Genomic DNA, 22112 nt, shown 5'->3' with positions numbered 1-22112 from the left:
CTCCATGATCCACGCTCAAAAAACCAAAGCCAAAACCCTTTTATTTTATTAATTTTATTACAAATAAAAAAGTTAGCACCGACGCCAAAACGGCATAGTAGTCAGCGCCCCCAACAGTAGTTGATTAAGAAAACGCAAAAAATCATCGGTGAAAAACAAAAGAAAACATGTTCTGGTCTGCCTAACTTCCTGTTCGCGAAAAACACCCTTCCCTTTCTCCGCAATCTCCACCGACGATGGAAGACTTCAGATCCAAATCCTACGGTGACGGCAGGATGCAGATTGAGCCCTACCATGGAACTGGCATGCAAGATCTCCGCTGCTACAGCGCCTCCTACGCCTCTTCCGTGCACCCAACCCAAACCCAAACCCAAACCCAAACGACAAACAACAACATCAACGATGCCAAGTTCAAGAAGGGGAAATCCACAAACGGGTCCACATCGAAAAGTTGGAGCTTCAGTGACCCCGAGTTGCAGCGTAAAAAGAGGGTCGCCAGCTACAAGGTGTATTCTGTGGAAGGAAAACTGAAAGGGTCTCTTAGGAAGAGTTTTAAGTGGCTCAAGGACAGGTGCAACAGAGTCGTCTATGGCTGGTAATGACAATTACCACTTCTTTTCTCAGCTGGGTGGGTGGGGTGTTTCATATTATATATAACAATAATTTATATTTTCTATCATATAATTTATAATTTATTTGCTGTTTAGTCTTTATTTATGTGCCTGCTAAAAGTACACATAAAGAATGTAATATGGAAGAGAAATTGTGATTCTTGTCTTCATTTAGTCCATTTTGTAAAGAGTGCATTCTTCTAGCTTGGTTACTTTTCCTCTGCTCTGTTTCCAGGAGAGTTTTAATAGTCTCAGTGCATCAATGTTTAATACTTTCAATCCTTGCCCCTTCCTTTTGGTTTGAATCTCTAGCATAGAAGTGAATGCGTTTCACTGGTTTTCCTTTTTCCCTTTTTCCAAATGATGAATTTTTTAATTTTAGTCATAGGAGTAGCCTTCTGTGATGTACCTTTTGGATTGAATTACTTGAATGGTTGTGTTTTGGGGTCCACATGGACATCCTTTTTATTTTGCTTTTTCTGCGTGATGATCATTGTACCGTTCAGGAGAAACATTTGGATGCTGCATCCTGCTTTTAGTGGTATCATTTTGTCAAGGCTTCTCAAAGAAGTCTTCAGTCAGGTGCATATTAAGGGAGTGATAGGGTTTGCAATAGTATTTTTCTACCTAGGACCTGGAGGGAAATTTGGCAGGTGAATTTAATTTGGTACTGAAGTGTTTTTTATGCATGTTATAGTTTTATATTACAGTTTTTCAACAAAACTAAATTCCTTGTTATACTCTTCAATGATTCTTCCATTGTTTGCATAATTAAGCATAATTGTTTCTTATGTCTACTCTCTCTCTCTCTCTCTCTCTCTCTCTCTCTCTCTCTCTCTCTCTCTCTCTCTCTTGAAAAGTTAATCCTAGTTAAACATCAGGATTTGATAAACAACTAGTGTATTAACCAAGCTATTGGACTTATTAAGAATGCCTTAGGTACAAATACTCTCATAACTTGCCTTCCGTCAGGGTGTTTCACCGGTGAAACCAACTGATTTAGCTCTTCTGGCCAACGAATGAAACAATCTCACTTGAAACTAGATTTATTTCATATTTCATTAGCTTAATTAAAGATGAAATATGGAATAATAAAAAAGCTACCTAAAATATTATTCAAAATTTAAATGAGGCAAGATCCCATAACTGTTACTCTCTCTTTGAGATTTGTCTTCCAAATATCAAGCTTTATCCTCAAATTTGATTCCAGGAATGTTTTACTCATTTTGTATCTATGGTCTAATCACCGTCACCATAGCTATTTAGTTTAACTCCTATCTTTAAACACCAATGCCAACAATGTTCTTCTCAAATTTATCTTCTGTGAGCTTTTTAACATCTTCGACATCAAGTAACATTCTCTTCAATTTGGGCAGTAAAATCATGGCCTTGAATAAAACTTAAAATAAATTCTTTTATAATCATTTCAACCTTCATCGTATTTGATCAGTATTCATCAACGATAAAGCAATTTTTTTTAACAAATTGGATATCCATTTATGTCTAGTTTCTGTCTTATTTAAGAAATTGGATATCCATTTATCGTATTTGATCAGTATTTCATGCAACACTGAAAAGTTTCTGTCTAGTTCTTGAATCTTGAAAGTAAAGAATCTTTGGCATTTATCATTCCTTTCTTGGGTGATATAGAATTTCTTTTCCCTCTTTGGTCGTGTGATTGGTGCAGTGCCGCCAATGTCAATAAGTAAAGTTTTGTAGGTTGTTCCAGTTACTCTCACTTCTTTCTCCTCAATTGCAATATTGTTCATTGTGATCAAAGTTTATAATAATAGTTACATTCAAAAAGGACATTTAGCTTTGTACCAACAATCTTTTTATCACAGTTGGCTCTCTTGCAACGAAAACAAGGATAAAATATTTTCTTTTCTTGAAGAACCTCAAGATTCCTTTGTTGTTATTGCTTGAATGTTGATGTTGAAAATGTCTAATAATGTGTTTTATTTGGATATACTTTCTATAACTTCGTCACTTCCTATTTTCTTGTGCATGAAGTTTGCTTGTTAGCTCTGTAATTGTGAGAGTTTGTAAACTACTAGACTTTTCAATAGCCAAGATCTTGACTTCAAACCCAATAGCCAAGATCTTGACTTCAAACCTTTTAGGTATCGATATCAAATTTTTTTTTCTACAACCATCTGATAAGTAAATCAAAATATTTTTCTATAGTGATGTGTAAGTTGTCTTGTCTAGAAACCACATTTTATTCATAGCTTCCATTAGCTTTAAAAAATATTTTTTTATAAATTTGTTATCATCTTTCTTCGTCAATTCAAATTATTTTATTAATGTGTGAAACCTCGTACATTTAAGGTTTAATAGCCAATTTAGTCCCCACTTTGGTTGAAAAATCTCAATTTAGTCCCTCGTTATAAAAGTGTTTTACATTAGTCCTAACTTTTAAAATAGTGGGTCAGATTGGTCCCTTTCGTTAAATATAAGTTAACGAAATTAATGGATGATGATGTGACACAGCTTAAAGCTGATGTGTTAGATTGGTCCCTCGTTAGCTTTAAGTTGTGTCACATCATCATCCATTAATTTTGTTAACTTATATTTAACAGAAAGGACCAATGTGACCCACTATTTTAAAAGTTAGGACTAATTCAAAACACTTTTATAACGAGGGACTAAATTGAGATTTTTCAACCAAAGTGAGGACTAAATTGGCTATTAAACCTACATTTAACTTTGTTAGGTATCTTAAATTTATCTCGGGTCTTGTCAACATATATTTCGGCGTTTTTAAGTCTGATTTTGAGGAAAAATGTTATATGCAACTGATAATGATATTTTGACAATATTTTTTTGACAACATTTTAACATCATCTACGTGTCATTATGTGATTGGTCCAAAATTACTCCACCATCAATAATAATAATCATAAACACTAATATGGACCAATCACATAATGACACGTAGATGATATTAAAATGTTGTCAAAAAAATGTTGTCAAAATATCATTATCCTTTCTAAATCCAAGCTAGGAATGATTTAATGATGATAAAGACTATAACATTCTATCCACTTTGATGTCTTAGAAAATTAATTTTATTGTAAGAGTGTATTGGGTGGGACCAAAAAGTTAATTCCTATCTTATTTAATTAATTTATAAGTTATGATTAACATTACTTAGGTAGTATTTCAAAGTAGTTTATTTAATTTTCTTCAAATAGTATCCTTTATACCATTTTATTAAATTTATTATTATCTTTATTTCTTTTTACCAACTATGGAGATAATCAATTATTGATCTGTTTTTAATATTTGTTGGATTGGTTTTTAATTGATTGTGGTTCAAATTATAAAAAAAAAACTTATAAATTCAAATAATAAATGTTTCATTATATACAAATAAAAATTATAAAAATTGATGTAATAGTAGTTAAAATGAAAAAAAAAACAGTAAATAAAATATTAACTTGATTAATACATATTAGATAAACTTATTTAATAACATGACTTTTACAAATGAAAAAACATATACAACTTTAGAAAAATGAGTTAAAAATTAAAATTATAATTAATCAATAATATATCTTTGTTTAAAGTCAACAATTTCATTAATGTAATAAAATTTATATAATGTATCTTTACGTTGTTTTATATTTATCAACTGATTTATTAATTAATAAATCAAACACTTCTATCCAATAAATTAACTTATTAGTTTAAAAATTATAAGTTAAAAACTTACTAATGACTAATTTATATGCTAGTAACTAACTTATTAACTAGAGATTAACCTATTAATTATGAGCTAATTTATAAGTTAGTATTGTTAACTTAGTATTATTAAACAAATATAATCTAATAAGCTGGTTTATTTGGTTATAACTTGTCAACTGCAAGATTAAATATTATAATTACAATTAAAACATTCTTAAAAGATGGTATGCACCACAATTACTTTGAAAGTAAATCAATTATGTTTTCTATCAATCTAATTGTGTTAAGTTTTCAACAAATATCTACCTCTACGTAAAAGTTAAGTTCTTATACTACCATAGGAGATATTTTGAGAAATAAAAGTACATTTCTTTAAGCTTGTAAGGAAACTAAAAATGAAAATTGAAGTTTACAATCAATATCATTTGGCATTATATTTGAAAAATTATAAAAAACAAAATCCACAACGATAACAAACATTTAAATTAAAATTCAAAATGACGCAAATTTTAATTAGAGACCAACGGATGGATACAAATTATTGGCAGAAGGTTAGGGTTTTTAGCCATCACAGTGGGTAATAATTAAGCAAAATATTCGTCTGGTATGCATTTCGATAAATATTGTTAACATATTCAATGAAATCATGGTTTTATTGTATTCCCTCACAGTAAAAATATTTCTATTGTATATTTTAACAAGAACTTTCGGTGATACTCAACGATAATTTTTCATTACCTGTTTCATTTAAATACTGTCAAGTTATACAATGGAAATGTACTTTTATTGCATAACATCCATCAAGATATATACCGAAATGTGGCTTTATAATGTATCAAAACAGGTTATGTTCAAAATAAAAGTAACTGCAAAAACAATAAGGATGCGTTATTGTTTAAAATAAAATATTTTCTTCAAAAATCACTATATCGCTCTGAAATGCTAGATGCTATACTGACAATACACATTTTTAGAGTTCTTTGCAATACTTTGACAAGGTTAAAGTACTAATAGTTTGCAACATTTTACTAATAAAGATACACGTTATAATTAAAGCGAAACCAATATCTACAAGGACGCAAGTCACCGTTTTTGTTTCTTTTGAACGTATGCTCGATGTTGAATTATATCATAATTTTTAAATTAATAAAACTCGTGCATCTAAATCAAGCCTACGAAAGCTTTGGGTTATCTTAAATTCTTTAGTTTGTAACAGCGCAAATAAGGATGTAGAATTGGCTAAGCAAGTCTGGTTTCTTAAACCAAATAAAAGTACTTAATTACTACCGGACATGACAAATAAAGCGAACATTTCAATGCAATTTAATGAAAACCTTTTTCACAGATCAAAAGAAAATACTTACAAGAAAAACTGGAGATTGTGACTTAGGCTTTTGTAAGAACCTCTCAAAGTAAGAACATTCAAGTTCCTAATACCAAAACAATTGCAAGACAATTACATCGTGGAAACCAGGGGAAACTTATCCCAGAATGAGTACAATGGCTAATTACACTTTTCGCTGGTATTTGATAGTTGACCTTTGTAATCCACGTGAAACTGTAAAACATCTGGTAAACCAATATAATAACTCACAGAAAAAGATGTTATAAAACTTAGGAGTTCCAGCCAGAAGTGCCAATTAAAACTGAGCTATACAGCAAGCACAATCCCTGATTTAGCTCACAAATTATTTCAGCTTCTCAGCATCATCCATTTGAGCAGATGAGTTAACACAATACAAAGCCAGAATTTCAAGTTCAGATCCAAATTTCCTCACAGCTCAACTTAGCAACATAAGCAACTTTGGCAGTGCCTATCAAATCACAATTTCACTAGGTGAGACATTAATAATGGGTCCTCTCATCATTCTCTAACTGCAAACCTTCCATGCCCCTGAGTACAGAGTCATAATTTTTCACATGAGAAGCGTTTCTCCCGGATGATACAACTCTCTTGGGATCAGAAGATCCAATTGGTGAACTTCTTTGCCCACTCAAACCTCTGTGTGCTACTCCAGAGCTAGCTTCAGCTGTGCGAGTACGGATATCCGACTCAGTACCAACAAATGCATCACGGCTACCAGAAACAGCAACCCGCCTCGATGATCCACTTGACTGACCCAAGACATTGGCACTTGATAACTGCATGGTTTGATTAGGCAATTATAGAGTGGACAAAAGAAAAGCCAAGAGTTGAAAGAAAAGTAAAGCTTATACTGCACATTCTAATTCTATAGCATCACATCAAACACAGATTTGATTTACAGATCAGTGACAATAATCTGAATTTTGAAAATGAACCACGCGTAAACCATGTCAAGGAACCACAAGTAAACCGTGCCCCCTAAAAGATCAGAACAAGATCCTTAATGACAGTAGTTGATTTGGACATTTTGGCTGAGAGACTTACAGTATTTAAAATGGGCCCTGACATTCTGCGCCTTGAGGAATCCACTGAAACCACAGCAGGTGGTCGCCCTTCTTCCCCTCCTTTGAGACACAATATAGAAAATCACCATACAGATCAAAAGATAAATTAAAAGCCATATAAAATAAACATTCAAAGGGTATTATATTGCAAAACCTAAACCAACGGGGGAAAACCAAAATTAGTTAAAAAAGGTAAATTAATAAATAAGAGATGCCTAAAAATCAATAATTTCAGAAAGGAAGAATCAATGAAAGGAATATCATCCAAATTAATCAAAAATCAGAAAGAAAAGATTGTTCATTTCTGACAGTACGGGAAAAAGCATAGTTACATGAACATAAAGGAAATCATACAAGAAATAAGGTTACTAAACTACAACGTGATAAAGGAATATACAGATCAAAATACAAATGCCTATTACTCTACAAGTGAACTTGGATAACTACCTGTATGCCTATCAGCATTAGTAACAGCTGGGGGCATTCCAGAACTGGTTCCAGCACTAGGACCCTAAATAAAACAAGTGTCAGGAGGTTTTTCATCAATTGCACAATGTCAAAAATGATCCCAAAGAAGCAATAAGAAAATTACTTACAATGGCTCGTGTTGGAGGAGTGGCTAACTGTGATTGCTGATACTTCAAAATGGTCCAATCAAAGACATAATCAAACTGGAATCCTGTTTAAATACTAACTTGATAAGAAAAGAAAATACAAAACATGGTCTTCTTTTATTGAAACAGAAAAATATACAAGGAACTCAAGAAGTGGGACAAAAAGGATCCATTCTACACTATATAATAATTACAAACCTTCACGTATAAAAAGGTCCCGAAATATCCTTTTGAGGTATGCATAATCTGGCTTATCATCAAACCTTAATGATCGGCAGTAATGAAAGTAAGATGCAAATTCTGTTGGATAGCCACGACACAGGGCCTGGAATAAGCAAAATATTCTCAGGGTGTATCAAGAAAAGGGACATATACGTACATTAGAAAAGGACTTATAATTTAACTTACCTCAATCGAGGTAGAAACCTTCTTTTCACTGATTTTTTCATACTTCTGTTTCTTTGTTCCTGCTTTAAGTCCCTGCCAAGGAAGACTACAAAGAAAAAGGAAATCAGACAAAGTTTACCATTGTTATAGCCAACAAAGTAGGGTTGATAGCAACAATCACCTTCCTCTCAAGAAGTACATCAAAACATAACCAAGAGACTCAAGATCATCTCTTCTGCTTTGCTCTAAGCATCAATCACCACAGAAGTAGAAGCAACATGTATCTATTAGATAACAAAATTTAACAATTTATTATTCATATGTTAGTAAAGAACCATGAAGTAACACATACCAATGCCAAGGTGAGTATTCATGCTAGCATATCTTGCAGTTCCAGTCAAATTCTTATTTTCCCTGCATTATTCATGATTGAACATATCACAAAATAAATTGGTATTCAGACAGCAGCACTCTATGTTTTTCAGCATTTGCTCAGAATTGAGATTTTTTAGGTTATTAACAAGAATTATGATAGAAAACTTCGAAATCAATATTCTATATCCTTTATTCTCTTTCCATCCTTCAGCTGTTCCTTATTATTTTTCTAATTAATGTTCACAGTCAAATAGACTTTGCTCCATTAAACAAAATTAACAAAACAATATCTGGCATTAAACTAAACAATACCAAATTATATATAAAACTATGCACCAATGAAATCAATGCAATTTCAGATAGATTTCTAACAATAAGTTTAAATTCAAACAGCTCTGAAATTGTTTGTCATACTACCTAAAGTCCTAAAATATTCAAATCCCTAGCATTGTTATATCAAGTTACAAATGACCAGGAAAATGGCATCAAGTATCAAAACATTATATCCAATATGATGGACATCACGAGGTATGCTAAGTGATAACGCAAACTTTATTGATTACATTCTCTATAAAACCCATAACATCGTACACCCTCCCTAATCCTCCTTTTAATTTTCTTAATATGGCAGTTGCTCAGTATACGACAACTTGACATGTTACAACTATGGCACAGGGCAAGCGTAACTCAAATTATGATATCCTATGATGCCATCAAGACCTTACATTACAAGAGTAATAACTAGGTCCTAGATAAGTACTAAGTTCAATTTAGTGGATGCCAATAAATATCCATACCTGTAAGGAATATGTTGATGTGTTGAACTATCTCTGTATTTCTTAGCCAAACCAAAATCAATAGCATAAACCTACATACACATTGATGCATTAAATACCTCCATACATGAGAAAAAACAAGATATCCAATGTCCACATTTTAACAAGACTACTCACCTGGTTTGCACGCCTTCCTAATCCCATTAGAAAGTTATCTGGTTTGATATCTCGATGCAGAAATGATTTAGAATGAATGAACTCAACACGGTTGATCTGTATCATTAAAAAAAGTTCTTTTGAACTTTACAAAAAAAGCGCATGCAAAAGTTTACAAAATTAATTATGGCCTACCATTTGATCAGCAAGCATGAGAACTGTCTTCAGTGATAGCTTTCTACTACAGAAGTTAAATAGATCTTCAAGACTAGGTCCCAGCAGATCCATCACCAAAACATTGTAATCTCCCTCGACTCCAAACCATCTGACATTTGGGATTCCAGCTACCAAAACCAAAATTGGGTTACAGCTAGATATAAATTATAAAGGAGAAAAATTTACAGAGGGAGGCAGTAGTATGCTACTTGAAGGAAACGCAAACAAAAACAAAATAGGATACAACAATTAATGTAAGAAAGGTCCTTACTTCCTCCCTGAAGGATTCTGTACAGCTTGGACTCATACAGCAACTGAGGATGCTTTGTCTTGACATTTTCCTAATTTAAAAGCACAAAAGGGATAAGAAATAAAGTGCAAGTAAATAAATCTAGTGCACTAGAAGATGTAAAGAATCCAGCGAATACTTAATAAAAACAAATGCTAAAATTAGCACCAAAGTTAATCTTCAAACACCAGCTAAACAGGTTACACATGACACAATTTTAATTGTTAACCCATACTAGTATAAAGAAATAATGCTACTGAATTCCAATCCATTCTCCAACCTAAACCATTCAAAATAATACATCGCCTATCGTAAATAGGAAGGGAAATGTCAATATTAAGTGAGGAGCGGGGGAATTTGATTGAATAAACAAGAAACTTTCTATTCTCATTTATCCCCCTCCTCCAATCTATTGAGCTAACTCCTTTCCCAGTATATATCAAAGATAATGAGACCCATTGTTTAGCACTGCGTCCAAGCATCAATATAGTAGTTCCAGCTCAATAAACACTGTACTTGATCAACATAGCATTTTACCAAGTACAACCTACCTTTAGCATGATTATGTCTCTAAATTACGTAAAATTTCCTGAAAATTTTATGCTGGCTAATGATTCCCTCCCTGTCACAACCCTACTCCTGTTTACAAGTTTACTTACATCCTAGCATCTCTTGAAAGCATTAAAATCGAAAAAACGTCAGAGGACTTTCACAGGTATGCTCTAAGAGATGACTCTGTCACCCTCCAAGAAATAAGAAGTAGGAATAAGCTAAGTCGTGATGCCAAACATCTAGAATACCATCATACACCAAATGTAATTAAGAAGGCCAGACAAAACTACAGCTCCAAACCGAATTTCGCAATTCAAAGCACCATTTCTACATGAAACCCTCCTTCCCAAAAATCCATTTCAAAATTCGGATAAACAAAATTCACAATCTGTACCCCATCTCACACTTCAAAGTAACAAACGACGATCAAAACAAAACGAAAAAAATAGGGTACAAAAACGGGGAGATTACTGAAAAAAGGAATAAAATCCGAAACCCAATTGATGAAGAAGACTCACAAGCTTAATTGCGACCTCTTCGTTTGTTTGAATATTAGTACCTGCAAGAGAAACAACCAAAGTCGTGAGAACATAGCAAAATTACAAAAAAAGTAGAGAAAAGAAAAGCGTAAGAAAAGAAAAACCTAAATAGATCTCCCCAAAGGAGCCGCTTCCGATCTTCCGACCCAGGCGAAACTTATTCCCAACACGAGGTTCCATTCAAAGCGACAAAGTTGGGAGCCCTAAGCGAGACGCAGCCAAAAGAACCAACCAACCAACCACCCACCCACCCCTAATCCTAAAAAGGGAAAATACTAAGTGCCATACATAGCAGGGAACCAGAAGTGGAATTCCCGAATGCACGAAAGCGGTAGAAGGAGGAAGAGATCGATCTACGCTAGGGTGAGGAAATTGGGGTAATTGCGATTTTCTGTGTTAATGGGATTTGGGGGCATAATTGTAGGGTTAGGTTAAAAAGAAAGAGAGAATTTGGAAGAAAAGGAAAGAAAGAGAGAAAGCGTAAGAGTGATGATGAATTGGAATTGGATATGATACGGTGCGGTGTTCGCCTTTCTCTCTCTCTCCATTATGCGATGGAAACACCGTTTTTGCTCTTTTTTTGTTTGCTTTGGGCTCCAATGGCATGTCCACGCGTGTTCTTTACGCGTGGCGCTACTTCCTTCGCTGTAGGTGGTGGTGGGACACACGCTCTGGACCCACCGTCACGTGACTTATCCATCATCCTCTGTCATCATTCGCCGTAATCCACACGTGATCCAATTGCGCGTCCTAACTCCGCCATTTTCCCTTCACTCAATCATTTCTTGTCTTCGAGTTTTGTTCCAAAAATCACATCAATAATTCACCAACAATATTTATTCCATTAAGAATAATAACTCCAGCAAGATTATCTTCTACTTAGTATATACACTTCTAAGTATAATTATACAAACACACAAAACTAATTAATTTACTTACAATTTATAAAAGTAATATATTGATTTTCATTAGTAATTATTTCCTAAATTAATAATAGTGTTATTTCTACTTTTTCAAATTTTACAATATAAGTAAGAATAAGAAAACGCAAAACAAATAAAATAAAATAGAGAATTCATTACATATAGTTATATATACATACGTACGAGGATATTCTTTTGTACACATTTTTTTAAAATAATTTTTATTTTAAACTAAAATAATTATATTTTTAATTTTATTTGTAAATTATCGTTATTTTAAATTTAATTAATTTATAAATTAAAATAGTCATTTTACTATTTTAGTTTTTAAATCATTATTTATTTTACAATAAAAGAGAACACGTACGAGTAGCATTAGTTGATTAATAAAAGATAATAAAACTCATAAAATTTAATAAAAAAGTATAAAAACTATATTTTGTCTTCTTCTAAAATGATATTTCTCATTATACATGAAATGTTTGGTAGAAGATAAATTTTAAATTTTTGTAAAAATAGCATTATTAGACGTTAAGATTTTTCTTAATGTGTTTTTTGACTTACGCTTTCAGAAAGAACGTTCTCATGAGGAGTGAGAAACAAGTTAACCAATTAAAATTAAAAGTTTACTGGCTGTAATTTTATAAAACTATCATATGTGATAACAAGTTAAAGATTTGATAAAAAAATATTTTCGGTTATTAAATTTAGATATAAAATTGAAATTTTTCTACAAAACTTTAATATAGACTCGTCTTCAAATTCGAAAAAATTTAAAAGTAAAAGAAATTAATTTTAACTTAAACAATAACGTTTTATGAATATATATTTATTGTAATAATGCTTCTACATTACCTAAATAACATAATTGATACATATGTTTCTATCTGAAAGTAATTAAAATCTCAATAATTAGCTTAATATAATTAGAATTTTTAAATTTATTTTATTTTTTAAAATCATACCAAACTATTTTCAATGACTCCAAGAGCAGTCACCTAAAGTTGACTCAGTGATTCCCAGTAAAATAAAAAACAAAAGATAAAAAATGAAGTCAATGACAGAGACGAGATTAACTTAATCAAGAAGTCACGAGAATTTGACTGATTGGAATGATCTCTGTCATTTAATTGAAGAAAATGTTTTTTTTCCTGCATCATGAATTTATAATATATCAATCCCGTATGTTTATCATCCTAATTATTGAGTAAAACAAACCTAATTATTAGTTACATGGATTTCAAAGTATAATAAAGGTTTAAAACAATAATTGCTCACATAATTAAGTTCATCATATCGTACATAGAGATTTCCAATATCCAATGCTAAACACTTGGTTGTAGTTGATAATAATGATAATAATAATGATGATTTTAGTATTTCAGTTTGATACAGGCTTCTTTACTATATATCCTTAAAGTTTTTATATTAAAACCTTTTCTACAACTTCCTTAAATAACTTAGAGAATATTCATATATGGAATATTTTTAACAAACGTTCTTCTATTCTAACTTGTCTGTTTATTGGTCAAACACAATATCGTAACCCTCTTAAAACAAGTCTATGCATTTTAGCTTGTATATAGAAGTAAATCATGGGTAATTAAAAATAAAAGACCCAAAATTAAATTAAGCAAATCAGAATTATAATTAACTAAAATTGTATAATTTATTCGTATAAAATGATAGTTATGTGTCACTGATACAACTTTTGTCAGCATTGTTAGTCCTATGATCTTATCATTTACTGATATTGAAAGAAAAAATGGTAAAAGACAGAAAAGTTGTTGTTAGTCCTATGCCGAAGTTGAATAATTTTGGTCAACCTTAGACCTAATTCAAACCACTCATTCTTTTAACTGGCTGGAATTGGGTTTCTTGGACTGGGCAAGCCCATAAATGCAAGCCTGGGGGACATCCTCACTTTTGGGCTGGGCCTGGGAGAAGGAACTGGGCCATAGTTGCTCAAGCGCGAAGAAGTGGGCCTCGGGGACAAATTGACTTGCTCCAGCGCTCTCGATTGCAAGTGTCCAGGGTAGTCACGGACACACCCAATACGAGGCCCAGTCCCGGTGGTCCACTTACAAGACAACCTCTTGGAAAGGTTGAATGCTGCTGCGTCATCCTTTTTGTCCACAATGCTTTTATTCACATCGATTGCACTTGATGGGCCCGTGTGAGAAATTAGATCAGGGCCCATAGTTTGTTGTGGTTCATCAGTAAAGGAGTTAGTCCCAGAAAGGGAAGGAGTATCATCATCTATTGCACATCTCTGCATGAAACAAGCAGAAACAAGGAACAATTAGATATTCATAATTTGCTTCAGTAAGCTGGTAGAGTGTATAGTTTCGTTTGCGATTATAGAAGGGACAAAGCACTTACCTTTACATTGGTGAGGTCTACTTTGTGCTCCTCTAGAAAGCTTACAAATTCTTTGAAATTCTCTTCTGTTGGGTGATAATGACCACTGTATGGCCAAATAGCCTGCATTATTGTGCATGCAACAAAATTTAATAATTACGATAATGACTTTGGTTTGGTTATGATTATGTTGTGTCATGCACTGTTGTATATTGTACCTCAAGATCACCTTGATGGGCCACTAATCTGCCAGCTGCTGTGGTTGCACCACCAGAAAGAAAACTCGAGTGTTGAAATGTACCCTTTTGTTTTCTCCCCACATACAAGGCCCTTGTGGTGCTAAGAACAAATATCCATTTCGATCTCTCATCGGTGTTCACGAGTTTGTTATCCTTTTTGTAAACTAGCTTTCCATTTTTAGCTATCACTTCATATTCTTCCCTTTCTTTCTGAAATGGTAACGACAGAGATAAACAACGTTATTATATTACTAAAGTTAAGCTGGTTTAAGGCTGTCTTTTGTTGTGAAAGCCAACGCCGGTTTGTTCAGAGGTAACTTACTGGTCCAAGATATCTAATGCATTGGCCTTGTAGAGTGCTCCTTGGGCACTTCTTAAGATTTATTTCTTTGCCATCTCCAACATCCAACCTATGTATATTATAAAACATCAAGTTAAATCATCATCGAAAACCTTTGTCTTTTACCATCTTCGTTATTATAATTACAAATTACAATCTTGGAGAAACAGACATCTCAGAGCAAGAGCTAACCAATAGAAAAATGGTTGAGTGCTTTGACTTTCAAACCAAATGTCATAATACAGGTGCAAATTATGTCCATAGCGATGACGTGGGTCAATCTGTACAAAAAAACAAGAAGGAATTAACTGTTAACATCGACCAGACTACAAGTTGAAAAGCGTACTTCATTTCCACAGTTAAATAATGGGCAAGAAGGATCAGATTGAAGAACTTACAGCTTCAAGCCAATGTTGAAGGGCTAGTTTTTGTGCCTTGTCATCTTTGGATAAACCTTTGCCGACCTTTACAAAAAAGAAACACCTAGCAATTAGCACCGACTAGTTCAACCAAAAATAACATCAAGACAATGACTAAAGTTAACTTGAATTATGAGAAAACTGAAAACATTGGAATATTGAACCGATACCTTAGCTGCTCTTGTTCTTGCCCTTGCCCACCTTGACACTGCAGTTTCTGGTTTTTTGACATCAAAGAATGACACAGAACTCCTTTTAAGAGCTGCGAAATCCAATGCCTTCCACCTACAACATTTAAAATATGTAAACTAATAACACATTTAACTAGCCTAGACTATTAATTTTTCTAACAAATATACATAATGCTAAATAAAACAAGAGCTCAACTTCTATAATTACTTGCAAAATTGTTTTTGCCTTTTTTTGGAGACTTACCATAGCTCTTCCACGACTACTGCACAATCCGCAAGGTTTCTTCGAGTACGGTAACCCTTGTAGACTTTTTGGAGTTTGGTTGCAGCTGCATCAAGCTCGTTGGCAGGTCTAGAGGGAGAGAAAACTGCTGCTTTTGGGAGAGAAAGCAAAGGCACTGGTTTATGTTTCAATTGATCTTTGCTTGCAAGATTATTCCAATCCATGTCGTCCTCATCTTGAACAAACGAAAATTTTCTTTCGAGGATCACACATTGGGGTCTGTTATCCCTTAACCGGTTTGAACTTCTGGATCCGTTTGACAAAACATTAGCAGTTTTTGATTCTCCTTTCTTAAAGCTAGATGCCCTTAAAATCAAGGTTCCATCTTTGGAAGCAAAGCTGACATTGAAAGGCATATAAAAGAGAAGCTGTCTGGAAATTCCTTCCAACGCAGATTCGAGCAAGGAAAGTGATAATCCCATAGAGCTACGCACTTCAATTTCTCTGCACACAAAAAAATCATACCCTCGTGAATTTTACAGTAATTTTAATTTGTAATTTGAAATCATTTTGAAAGAGGAGAAAAAGCAAAGCAATGAATCAAACAATGATGTCTTAGTTCTGATGTGCAAATTAATGAACCTGTGCTGAAAAAAAAGTTTGAACAATTAGACATTCAAAAGTTCATAAGAAGAATGATTTACCGTTCTTGTTCTTGATGCTTTATGTATGTTATTTGTTGCTGAATATAAATGAAGAAGATGGGTCTATCACAGTGGCTCTTACTGGCTTTTATAACGACAGGTACTCCTCGGAAAACGTGCCTTCAAAGTTCAAACGTGTCAGATTGAAAGTGAGAAATGAGGGCAGTCTTTGAATTCCAAAGACGAATCTTCCAACACACCTTCGATAGGAAAATAAATCTTGAGTATGCATATGCAAGGTTACTTTTTTTGTTTTCCCAATATACATATCCACCACACACGACCATGACCCACGAGTTGGTGGTGGAATTTAAAGCTTTTTGGTTTGATTTGTTCTTTCTTTTTTTCAGTTTAGTGGGAAATCGGAAGTTCTTAGCAAAGATTGTGTTTGCGTTTCTTTTCTCATCCTACATCAGAGCATAAAAGTAAGAACAAGCCCTCAGTAAAAGTGGTGGTCAAAGAAAGTAAGCAGCTTCCATGAAACGCAAACCACTCTAAACAATAACAAAGATATTATAAAGTTTGTTTTAATCAGTATTTTAGTTTTAAGATTTGTGGGTTTAATTCAATCTAATTTTTTAATTTTTTTCGTCCTTAATTTAGTTTCGATTTTATTATTCAATGTTGTCTTTTATGTTAGTGCAATTATTGACTTCTTTTTCTTTTAATTTCTTGAGTTTTTTTTTTTTTGCTTTCTGAGTTTGTTTTTTTTTTGTATTTTTTGGATTTTTTTGTTTGTTTATGAATCACGCAGAGGACGGAAGGTGGCACGTTTATGTCACGTTTTTTTTTCACCGTTCGAAGAAACTGGAAAGGGCTTCGAGTTTTTGGGTGGATAACGACTTCAGGTTGTGGAACTCTGAGACGGAGGAGGGCGGCGCGTGAGATGACGGAACTGTTTTTTTTTTGTACAGTGACTTCGTTGATGTAAGTTTAGTGAGATCTTACTTGGCTGAGTAACAAGTACAATGTGTGAGGCAGTGAGGAATGATCACCAGGAATGATTCATGTATCTACATAGGTTCAAGTGTCAAACCATTTTAATAATGCACTTTTATTTATGTGCTTATTCTGTTTAAAATAAATTATTTTTCTATTGGTGATTTCCAAGTTTGCACCTTCATAATTTTGAAAATTAGACAAAAAGAGTTATTACCAAATATTATAATTAAAAGCTATAAAATAAAAGTTTTAGAATATGTTTTAATTGCCTTGTATGTTTTGTTTGATTTTTGTGATATTGAAAGATAAAAATTATATCAAACATACGAGAAAATTCAAGAGTTATATGTTGGAGATCTACTTAACCTTACTTATTGATATGATATTTGCTAAAAATGTATAGGTTTTTATAAATAGAAAAAATTTATGAATATATACAAATTAAAAATATAATATAATATGTAAAATAAATTGTAAATATAATGTTTTTTTATTAATTATTAGAATTGTACAGTAATTTTTTTTATCATAATTAGTTTTACATAGATGATAAAAACTAAGAGATGTTTGTCAATATTAAAAGAGGTAAAAATATATTAAAAAATTAGTTTAAAAACATATTCATTATTAATTGTTATATTTATAAGATCTTTGTATTTTATAAGATGTTTGTATCTCATTATTAATTGTATTTTGTATACTCATAATTTTGAGAGAAATGAGTCCTGAATATGACTATATTTATAATATGTTTATTACTCATCCCTTATCATGTATATTCGAATGTCTTCTAACATGTTTGTTTATGATAGACTTAGTATTTGTTTGAAGCAATATATTGTTGAAGGTCTTAAACATATTGTTAATTAACATATCATACTGAACTCTTATAGTGAACTTTGATCTTTATCAATATATTTGAAACAGTAAATAATATATTACACAATAAGTTTATGAAATATTAACATTCATGATAATATAAATTGTTGTTAAGTTGTAAATAATAATTATAAATAAATGTTTTGATTGTAATCTTTAACTCGACTCCATACCTAAAATAATTTACGATTCAAAATAATTTACCGAATTAATATTTGATATGATTTTTCAATAATTACACAATATATCACATCCACAATAACGAAGGAAAGAAGAGACATTTTGCAAAATCTCATGATTTAGAATCATAATAAAAATGGTTTAAGTTAAAAATGTTAAAATATCCTCTTCTGTAATTGTAAACCTTAATTTACAAATAATTATTTGTGATATTATTTTATTTCATACGTATTTTCTTATCAGTGAAATTTATAATAAATTAGACTTTTTTTTTAGTAAGTTTAGCTTATAAAATAGAATAATGTAAAATTGTTTGATAAGTATATCTAAGTAATTTTTTTAAAGAGCTTCTGATTTATAGTAAAATACTTATTTCATTTTTTTATTTCTTATATTTTATATTTTAATATGTTTATTTATTTCCTTCAATTTCATTTTACTTATTATTACTTATTTTCATTTTATAAACACAATTAATTTTTATAATAATTTAGTAATGGAATACATTTTTTATTTTTTGTACGGTTTAAGTTGAAAAATATTTAACGTTATAAATTTAAATAATATAATTTTAATACATAATGTTATATGAAAATGTAAAAAAGACATATAAAACAATAGTAATTTAATTAAGAGATAAAAAATTCAATATTTAATGGTAAATAAAAATAAAAATTTATCAATAATTATTCAAACAATTAAATAAAATGACTTACTGTAACATCCCAAAATATAGTAATACCATAATTCAGAATTAATTACAATTAACAGTGAACAGTAAACAGTCTTAATATTAACAGGAAACCAAGTTTCAAAGCCTAACGGCTGGTGTACAAATAACGTGCGTATTCATGTACAGAGAAAATAAAACAGAACAACTTAAGGTTCCAGAATACAAATTTCAGCTCAAAATAACGAGCACTAATAACGAACGGTTTTACAAAATGATAACCGAACGTTCCAAAATGAATTAATATATATATACAGTACTAAACTAAGGAGCGCTCTAAGGCTCGGTTTTAACTTCAACTTCCACCAGATTTGCATCCTCCAAATTTTCTTCTTCCAGCATGACTTCAAGGGATGCATCACCATCTGCTCACATCCACAACGGATGATCATTGCATTTTGACAAGACGGAGATACATGGACAGTAGACAACACAAAGGAAATGCAAGGGTAAGCTTATACTGTTTAATTAATACAATACACATACCGTTCGTAATTCGATTCACACACACATCAAGTAAATTGTTCATGTAAATTAACACAGAAAGATATATAAGACAGACCGTCCGGACTGTATGAACCGTGTAGCTACAGGCGTCCTTGCACCCGAGTGATGTAGTAACTGGGATACCCTCAACAGCTGCCACTCGAGGTTAATCCTTCGCCCCTGCTAAGTGAGGGATACGAAAGACCTCCTGCCATTCCCACACATGACTACTCCCTTCTACGTGAAGATGAGCATCACGGAATATCAGGATGGACCAAGCCAGCATTAGCTAACCATAGTCATACTTTACCAATTCAATCTTTCAATATATATATATATATGAGACGTTCCTCCCTGGAACGCTCGTCCAAAATCCAACATCATAATTTCAGTTCTCATAGTGTTCACACTTTAACTTATCATATTCCATCATCTTTTACATCATTAAGTTTAGAAGTCAAAAATAACGAACGCTCAATCCATTGAAGAAGTAGGACGAACGTCCAAATAAAGTTACTGGATACTCAGTGAAATATACAACAAACGTAATTTTCCATTTGGCCAGTTAGATGAACTGACTCGACTTGAAGTGTACTGGTACTTAGAAAATAATCATGATAGGAAATTGAACCAGATTTAATGTACAAAGGAGGATCAAGAACACTTAGAATTATTTTTCAAGAGATTTACATATGAATCCAATTCCAGGAATGGAACGAACGCAAAGAAAATGAACATTTAAATACTTTGAACGAACGCTATTTTATCAATTGAATATTCACTTAGTACGAACGCGAGGTAAGAGACCTAGCGAGATTCAGAACGGACGCTCGTGATAAGACCGAGCGCTTATAGAGAACGGACGCTCGACATAAGGCCGAAAGCTACGAATAACGAACGCTCGACATAAGGCCGAACGATTATGAAAAACTAACGCTCGACATAAGGACGAGCGCTATCAAAGACGAACGTTCAACATAAGGTCGAACGCTAATTAGGACGAACGCTCCGGTATAAGACCGAGCGTTACTTATTCATAAAGTTTTAAATATTTAAATATTGCTGAACTAGACGAACGCTCAGACATTCAATTTGGGACGCTCGTTCATGAGCAGAATTCTTTCCAAATGAAAGAATCCCGATCTAAGTTACTTTACTGAAATGCCGAACAGTTTAAGACCGTACAGGGACGAACGTCATTTATCAGTGGGAAAGAATGAAATTTCAGATTTCTCAGACTTAGAAAAATTGTCCAGGTTTACCATTTATAACTTTATAACTTTCATTCCAGATTTAATTCACCTTAAACATCATCATCATACAGATTTCAACATTTGAATCATTCCAACCATACAATCACCATAATTTCATTTATACATGATCAGATCAACATGCATTTAATCAACATCAAAAACAACATACATAATGCATACAAGCAGTATTTGTCCATGACAGATTAAACCAACACCAGAAATCATATCAGATATCAAAAATCGTTCATAACAGTTCCAACATCAGACTTTACATACATGCAACTCAGATCACAAAATCAAGCAGTATGAATTAAACTTATAAGCTTCCCTTACCTGATCTAGCAGTGTACTTCCAATTGCTTAAGATTTTCTCTCGGTCAATAGCAGCTTTCTACCCAATGAATCACTCCACGATTTTCACTAAATCTAAGATACCAAAAATGACATAAGATTCAAACCTATAACCCATGCATGCAACCAGGATTTGGTTCGCATGACCTAAAACAGACAAGTGCAGGGACGAGAACTTACCAATCCAGATTTTTGGTTTTTGTTCGGTTCAAAACAATGCTCACAGTGCAGGGAAGGCTTCTACGGTGTCTGAAATGATATTGGAAGAGATGATGGTGAGTTATTTCGAAGAGGAGATGAAAGAGTGCAGAGAAAATGCAGAGAAGATGGAAGATCAGAATTCGAGAGGAAGATGATGATTGCATGGAAGGAAGAGAAGTGTTTTCAGAGAAATTGTTTTTCTCTTCCTCGTCAAACGGTTGAGCAGTTACACACTGCCACCTGGTTTCCACTACAGCTTTTAGAAGCTTCCAAGATGACATATGGCATTCAGTGCATGCTGAGAGAAAGTGAGTGGATTTTGACGTGGCAAGGTGCAGTAAAAATGTGATTAGAGAATGAATTAGTGTGCATTAGTTTATCAGGTTCTCACACTTACACACACAGATATATATTTTAATAACTAAACGTACTAAAAATTATAATTAAATAAAATTTATATATAATTTTCAAACAATAAATAAATGTACTAAAAATTTTAATAATTTAAATATTTTTAAAATAATTATAGAAATTAAACTCTTGTTTTATTTAGTATTATATACATATATTTATTTAAAAAATTAAAAAGAAGACTAATAAGAAAAAAACTTACATTTTCCTGCAGTTTAATAAATAAAAATTTATTTAAAATTATATTAATAACGACTAAATAATTGGTTATCTTCATTCAACCATATGAAGTTGTTGTGAAGGTCAAGATAATTAGTATGGTTAGTTTGAGTGTGAACAAAAACGACAATTGTAAAATAAACCGTCTACGTTTTTGTGTCTTTAAAAGAAACAACTTTTTCTACTCGTTATTACAGTTGAGTATGAAAACACGTGTCAATAAACAGTTGTAAGTCATCTTATAACTTTGAGATGTTAAGTGAAACATGTAACACTTTAACACGTGGGTCAAGCTGATCTCACAGTCAAAATTCAAGAACATTTATTCAATGGTCTGTGTGGTTATATCTTTCAACTTTGTCTTTTTTTTTCAAGACACGGTTCCGAGTTAAAAAACGAAACAATCTTGTGTTTCAATTCAAAAT

General features: G+C 32.3%; 3 protein-coding genes across 3 annotated transcripts; 1 reads left to right on the top strand and 2 right to left on the bottom strand.

The window, feature by feature from the left end:
- Positions 1-79: 79 nt before the first annotated feature.
- Positions 80-781, top strand: LOC124823568 (uncharacterized). Its single transcript, XM_047295799.2, has one exon. The coding sequence runs from the start codon at positions 237-239 to the stop codon at positions 597-599; it is 363 nt and encodes a 120-aa protein (XP_047151755.1). The 5' UTR covers positions 80-236; the 3' UTR covers positions 600-781.
- Positions 782-5601: 4820 nt separating this feature from the next.
- On the bottom strand, positions 5602-11179 carry LOC124823569 (casein kinase 1-like protein 1). The gene is made up of 14 exons (XM_047295800.2): positions 10740-11179; positions 10615-10655; positions 9527-9596; positions 9235-9383; positions 9061-9156; positions 8905-8975; positions 8085-8146; positions 7914-7977; positions 7754-7838; positions 7544-7670; positions 7328-7410; positions 7179-7242; positions 6712-6791; positions 5602-6443 (listed from the first exon to the last, which is right to left on the bottom strand). Exons 1-14 carry the CDS (start codon positions 10813-10815, stop codon positions 6147-6149), a joined length of 1365 nt encoding a protein of 454 aa, XP_047151756.1. The 5' UTR covers positions 10816-11179; the 3' UTR covers positions 5602-6146.
- Positions 11180-13208: 2029 nt separating this feature from the next.
- LOC124823570 (IQ domain-containing protein IQM1-like) lies at positions 13209-16595 on the bottom strand. The gene is made up of 9 exons (XM_047295801.2): positions 16036-16595; positions 15353-15835; positions 15088-15202; positions 14897-14962; positions 14691-14779; positions 14481-14568; positions 14138-14368; positions 13941-14042; positions 13209-13830 (listed from the first exon to the last, which is right to left on the bottom strand). The coding sequence occupies exons 2-9, from the start codon at positions 15811-15813 to the stop codon at positions 13414-13416; spliced, it is 1569 nt and encodes a 522-aa protein (XP_047151757.1). The 5' UTR covers positions 15814-15835; positions 16036-16595; the 3' UTR covers positions 13209-13413.
- Between the last annotated feature and the right edge of the window lie 5517 nt (positions 16596-22112).

Source organism: Vigna umbellata, chromosome 1 (assembly GCF_029865625.1).
Source record: "Vigna umbellata cultivar VRB3 chromosome 1, Vumbellata_1.0, whole genome shotgun sequence".
NCBI classification, from domain to species: Eukaryota; Viridiplantae; Streptophyta; class Magnoliopsida; order Fabales; family Fabaceae; genus Vigna; species Vigna umbellata.
The sequence above is the reverse complement of the archived record's forward strand: the minus strand, read 5'-3'. Positions and strand labels throughout refer to the sequence as shown.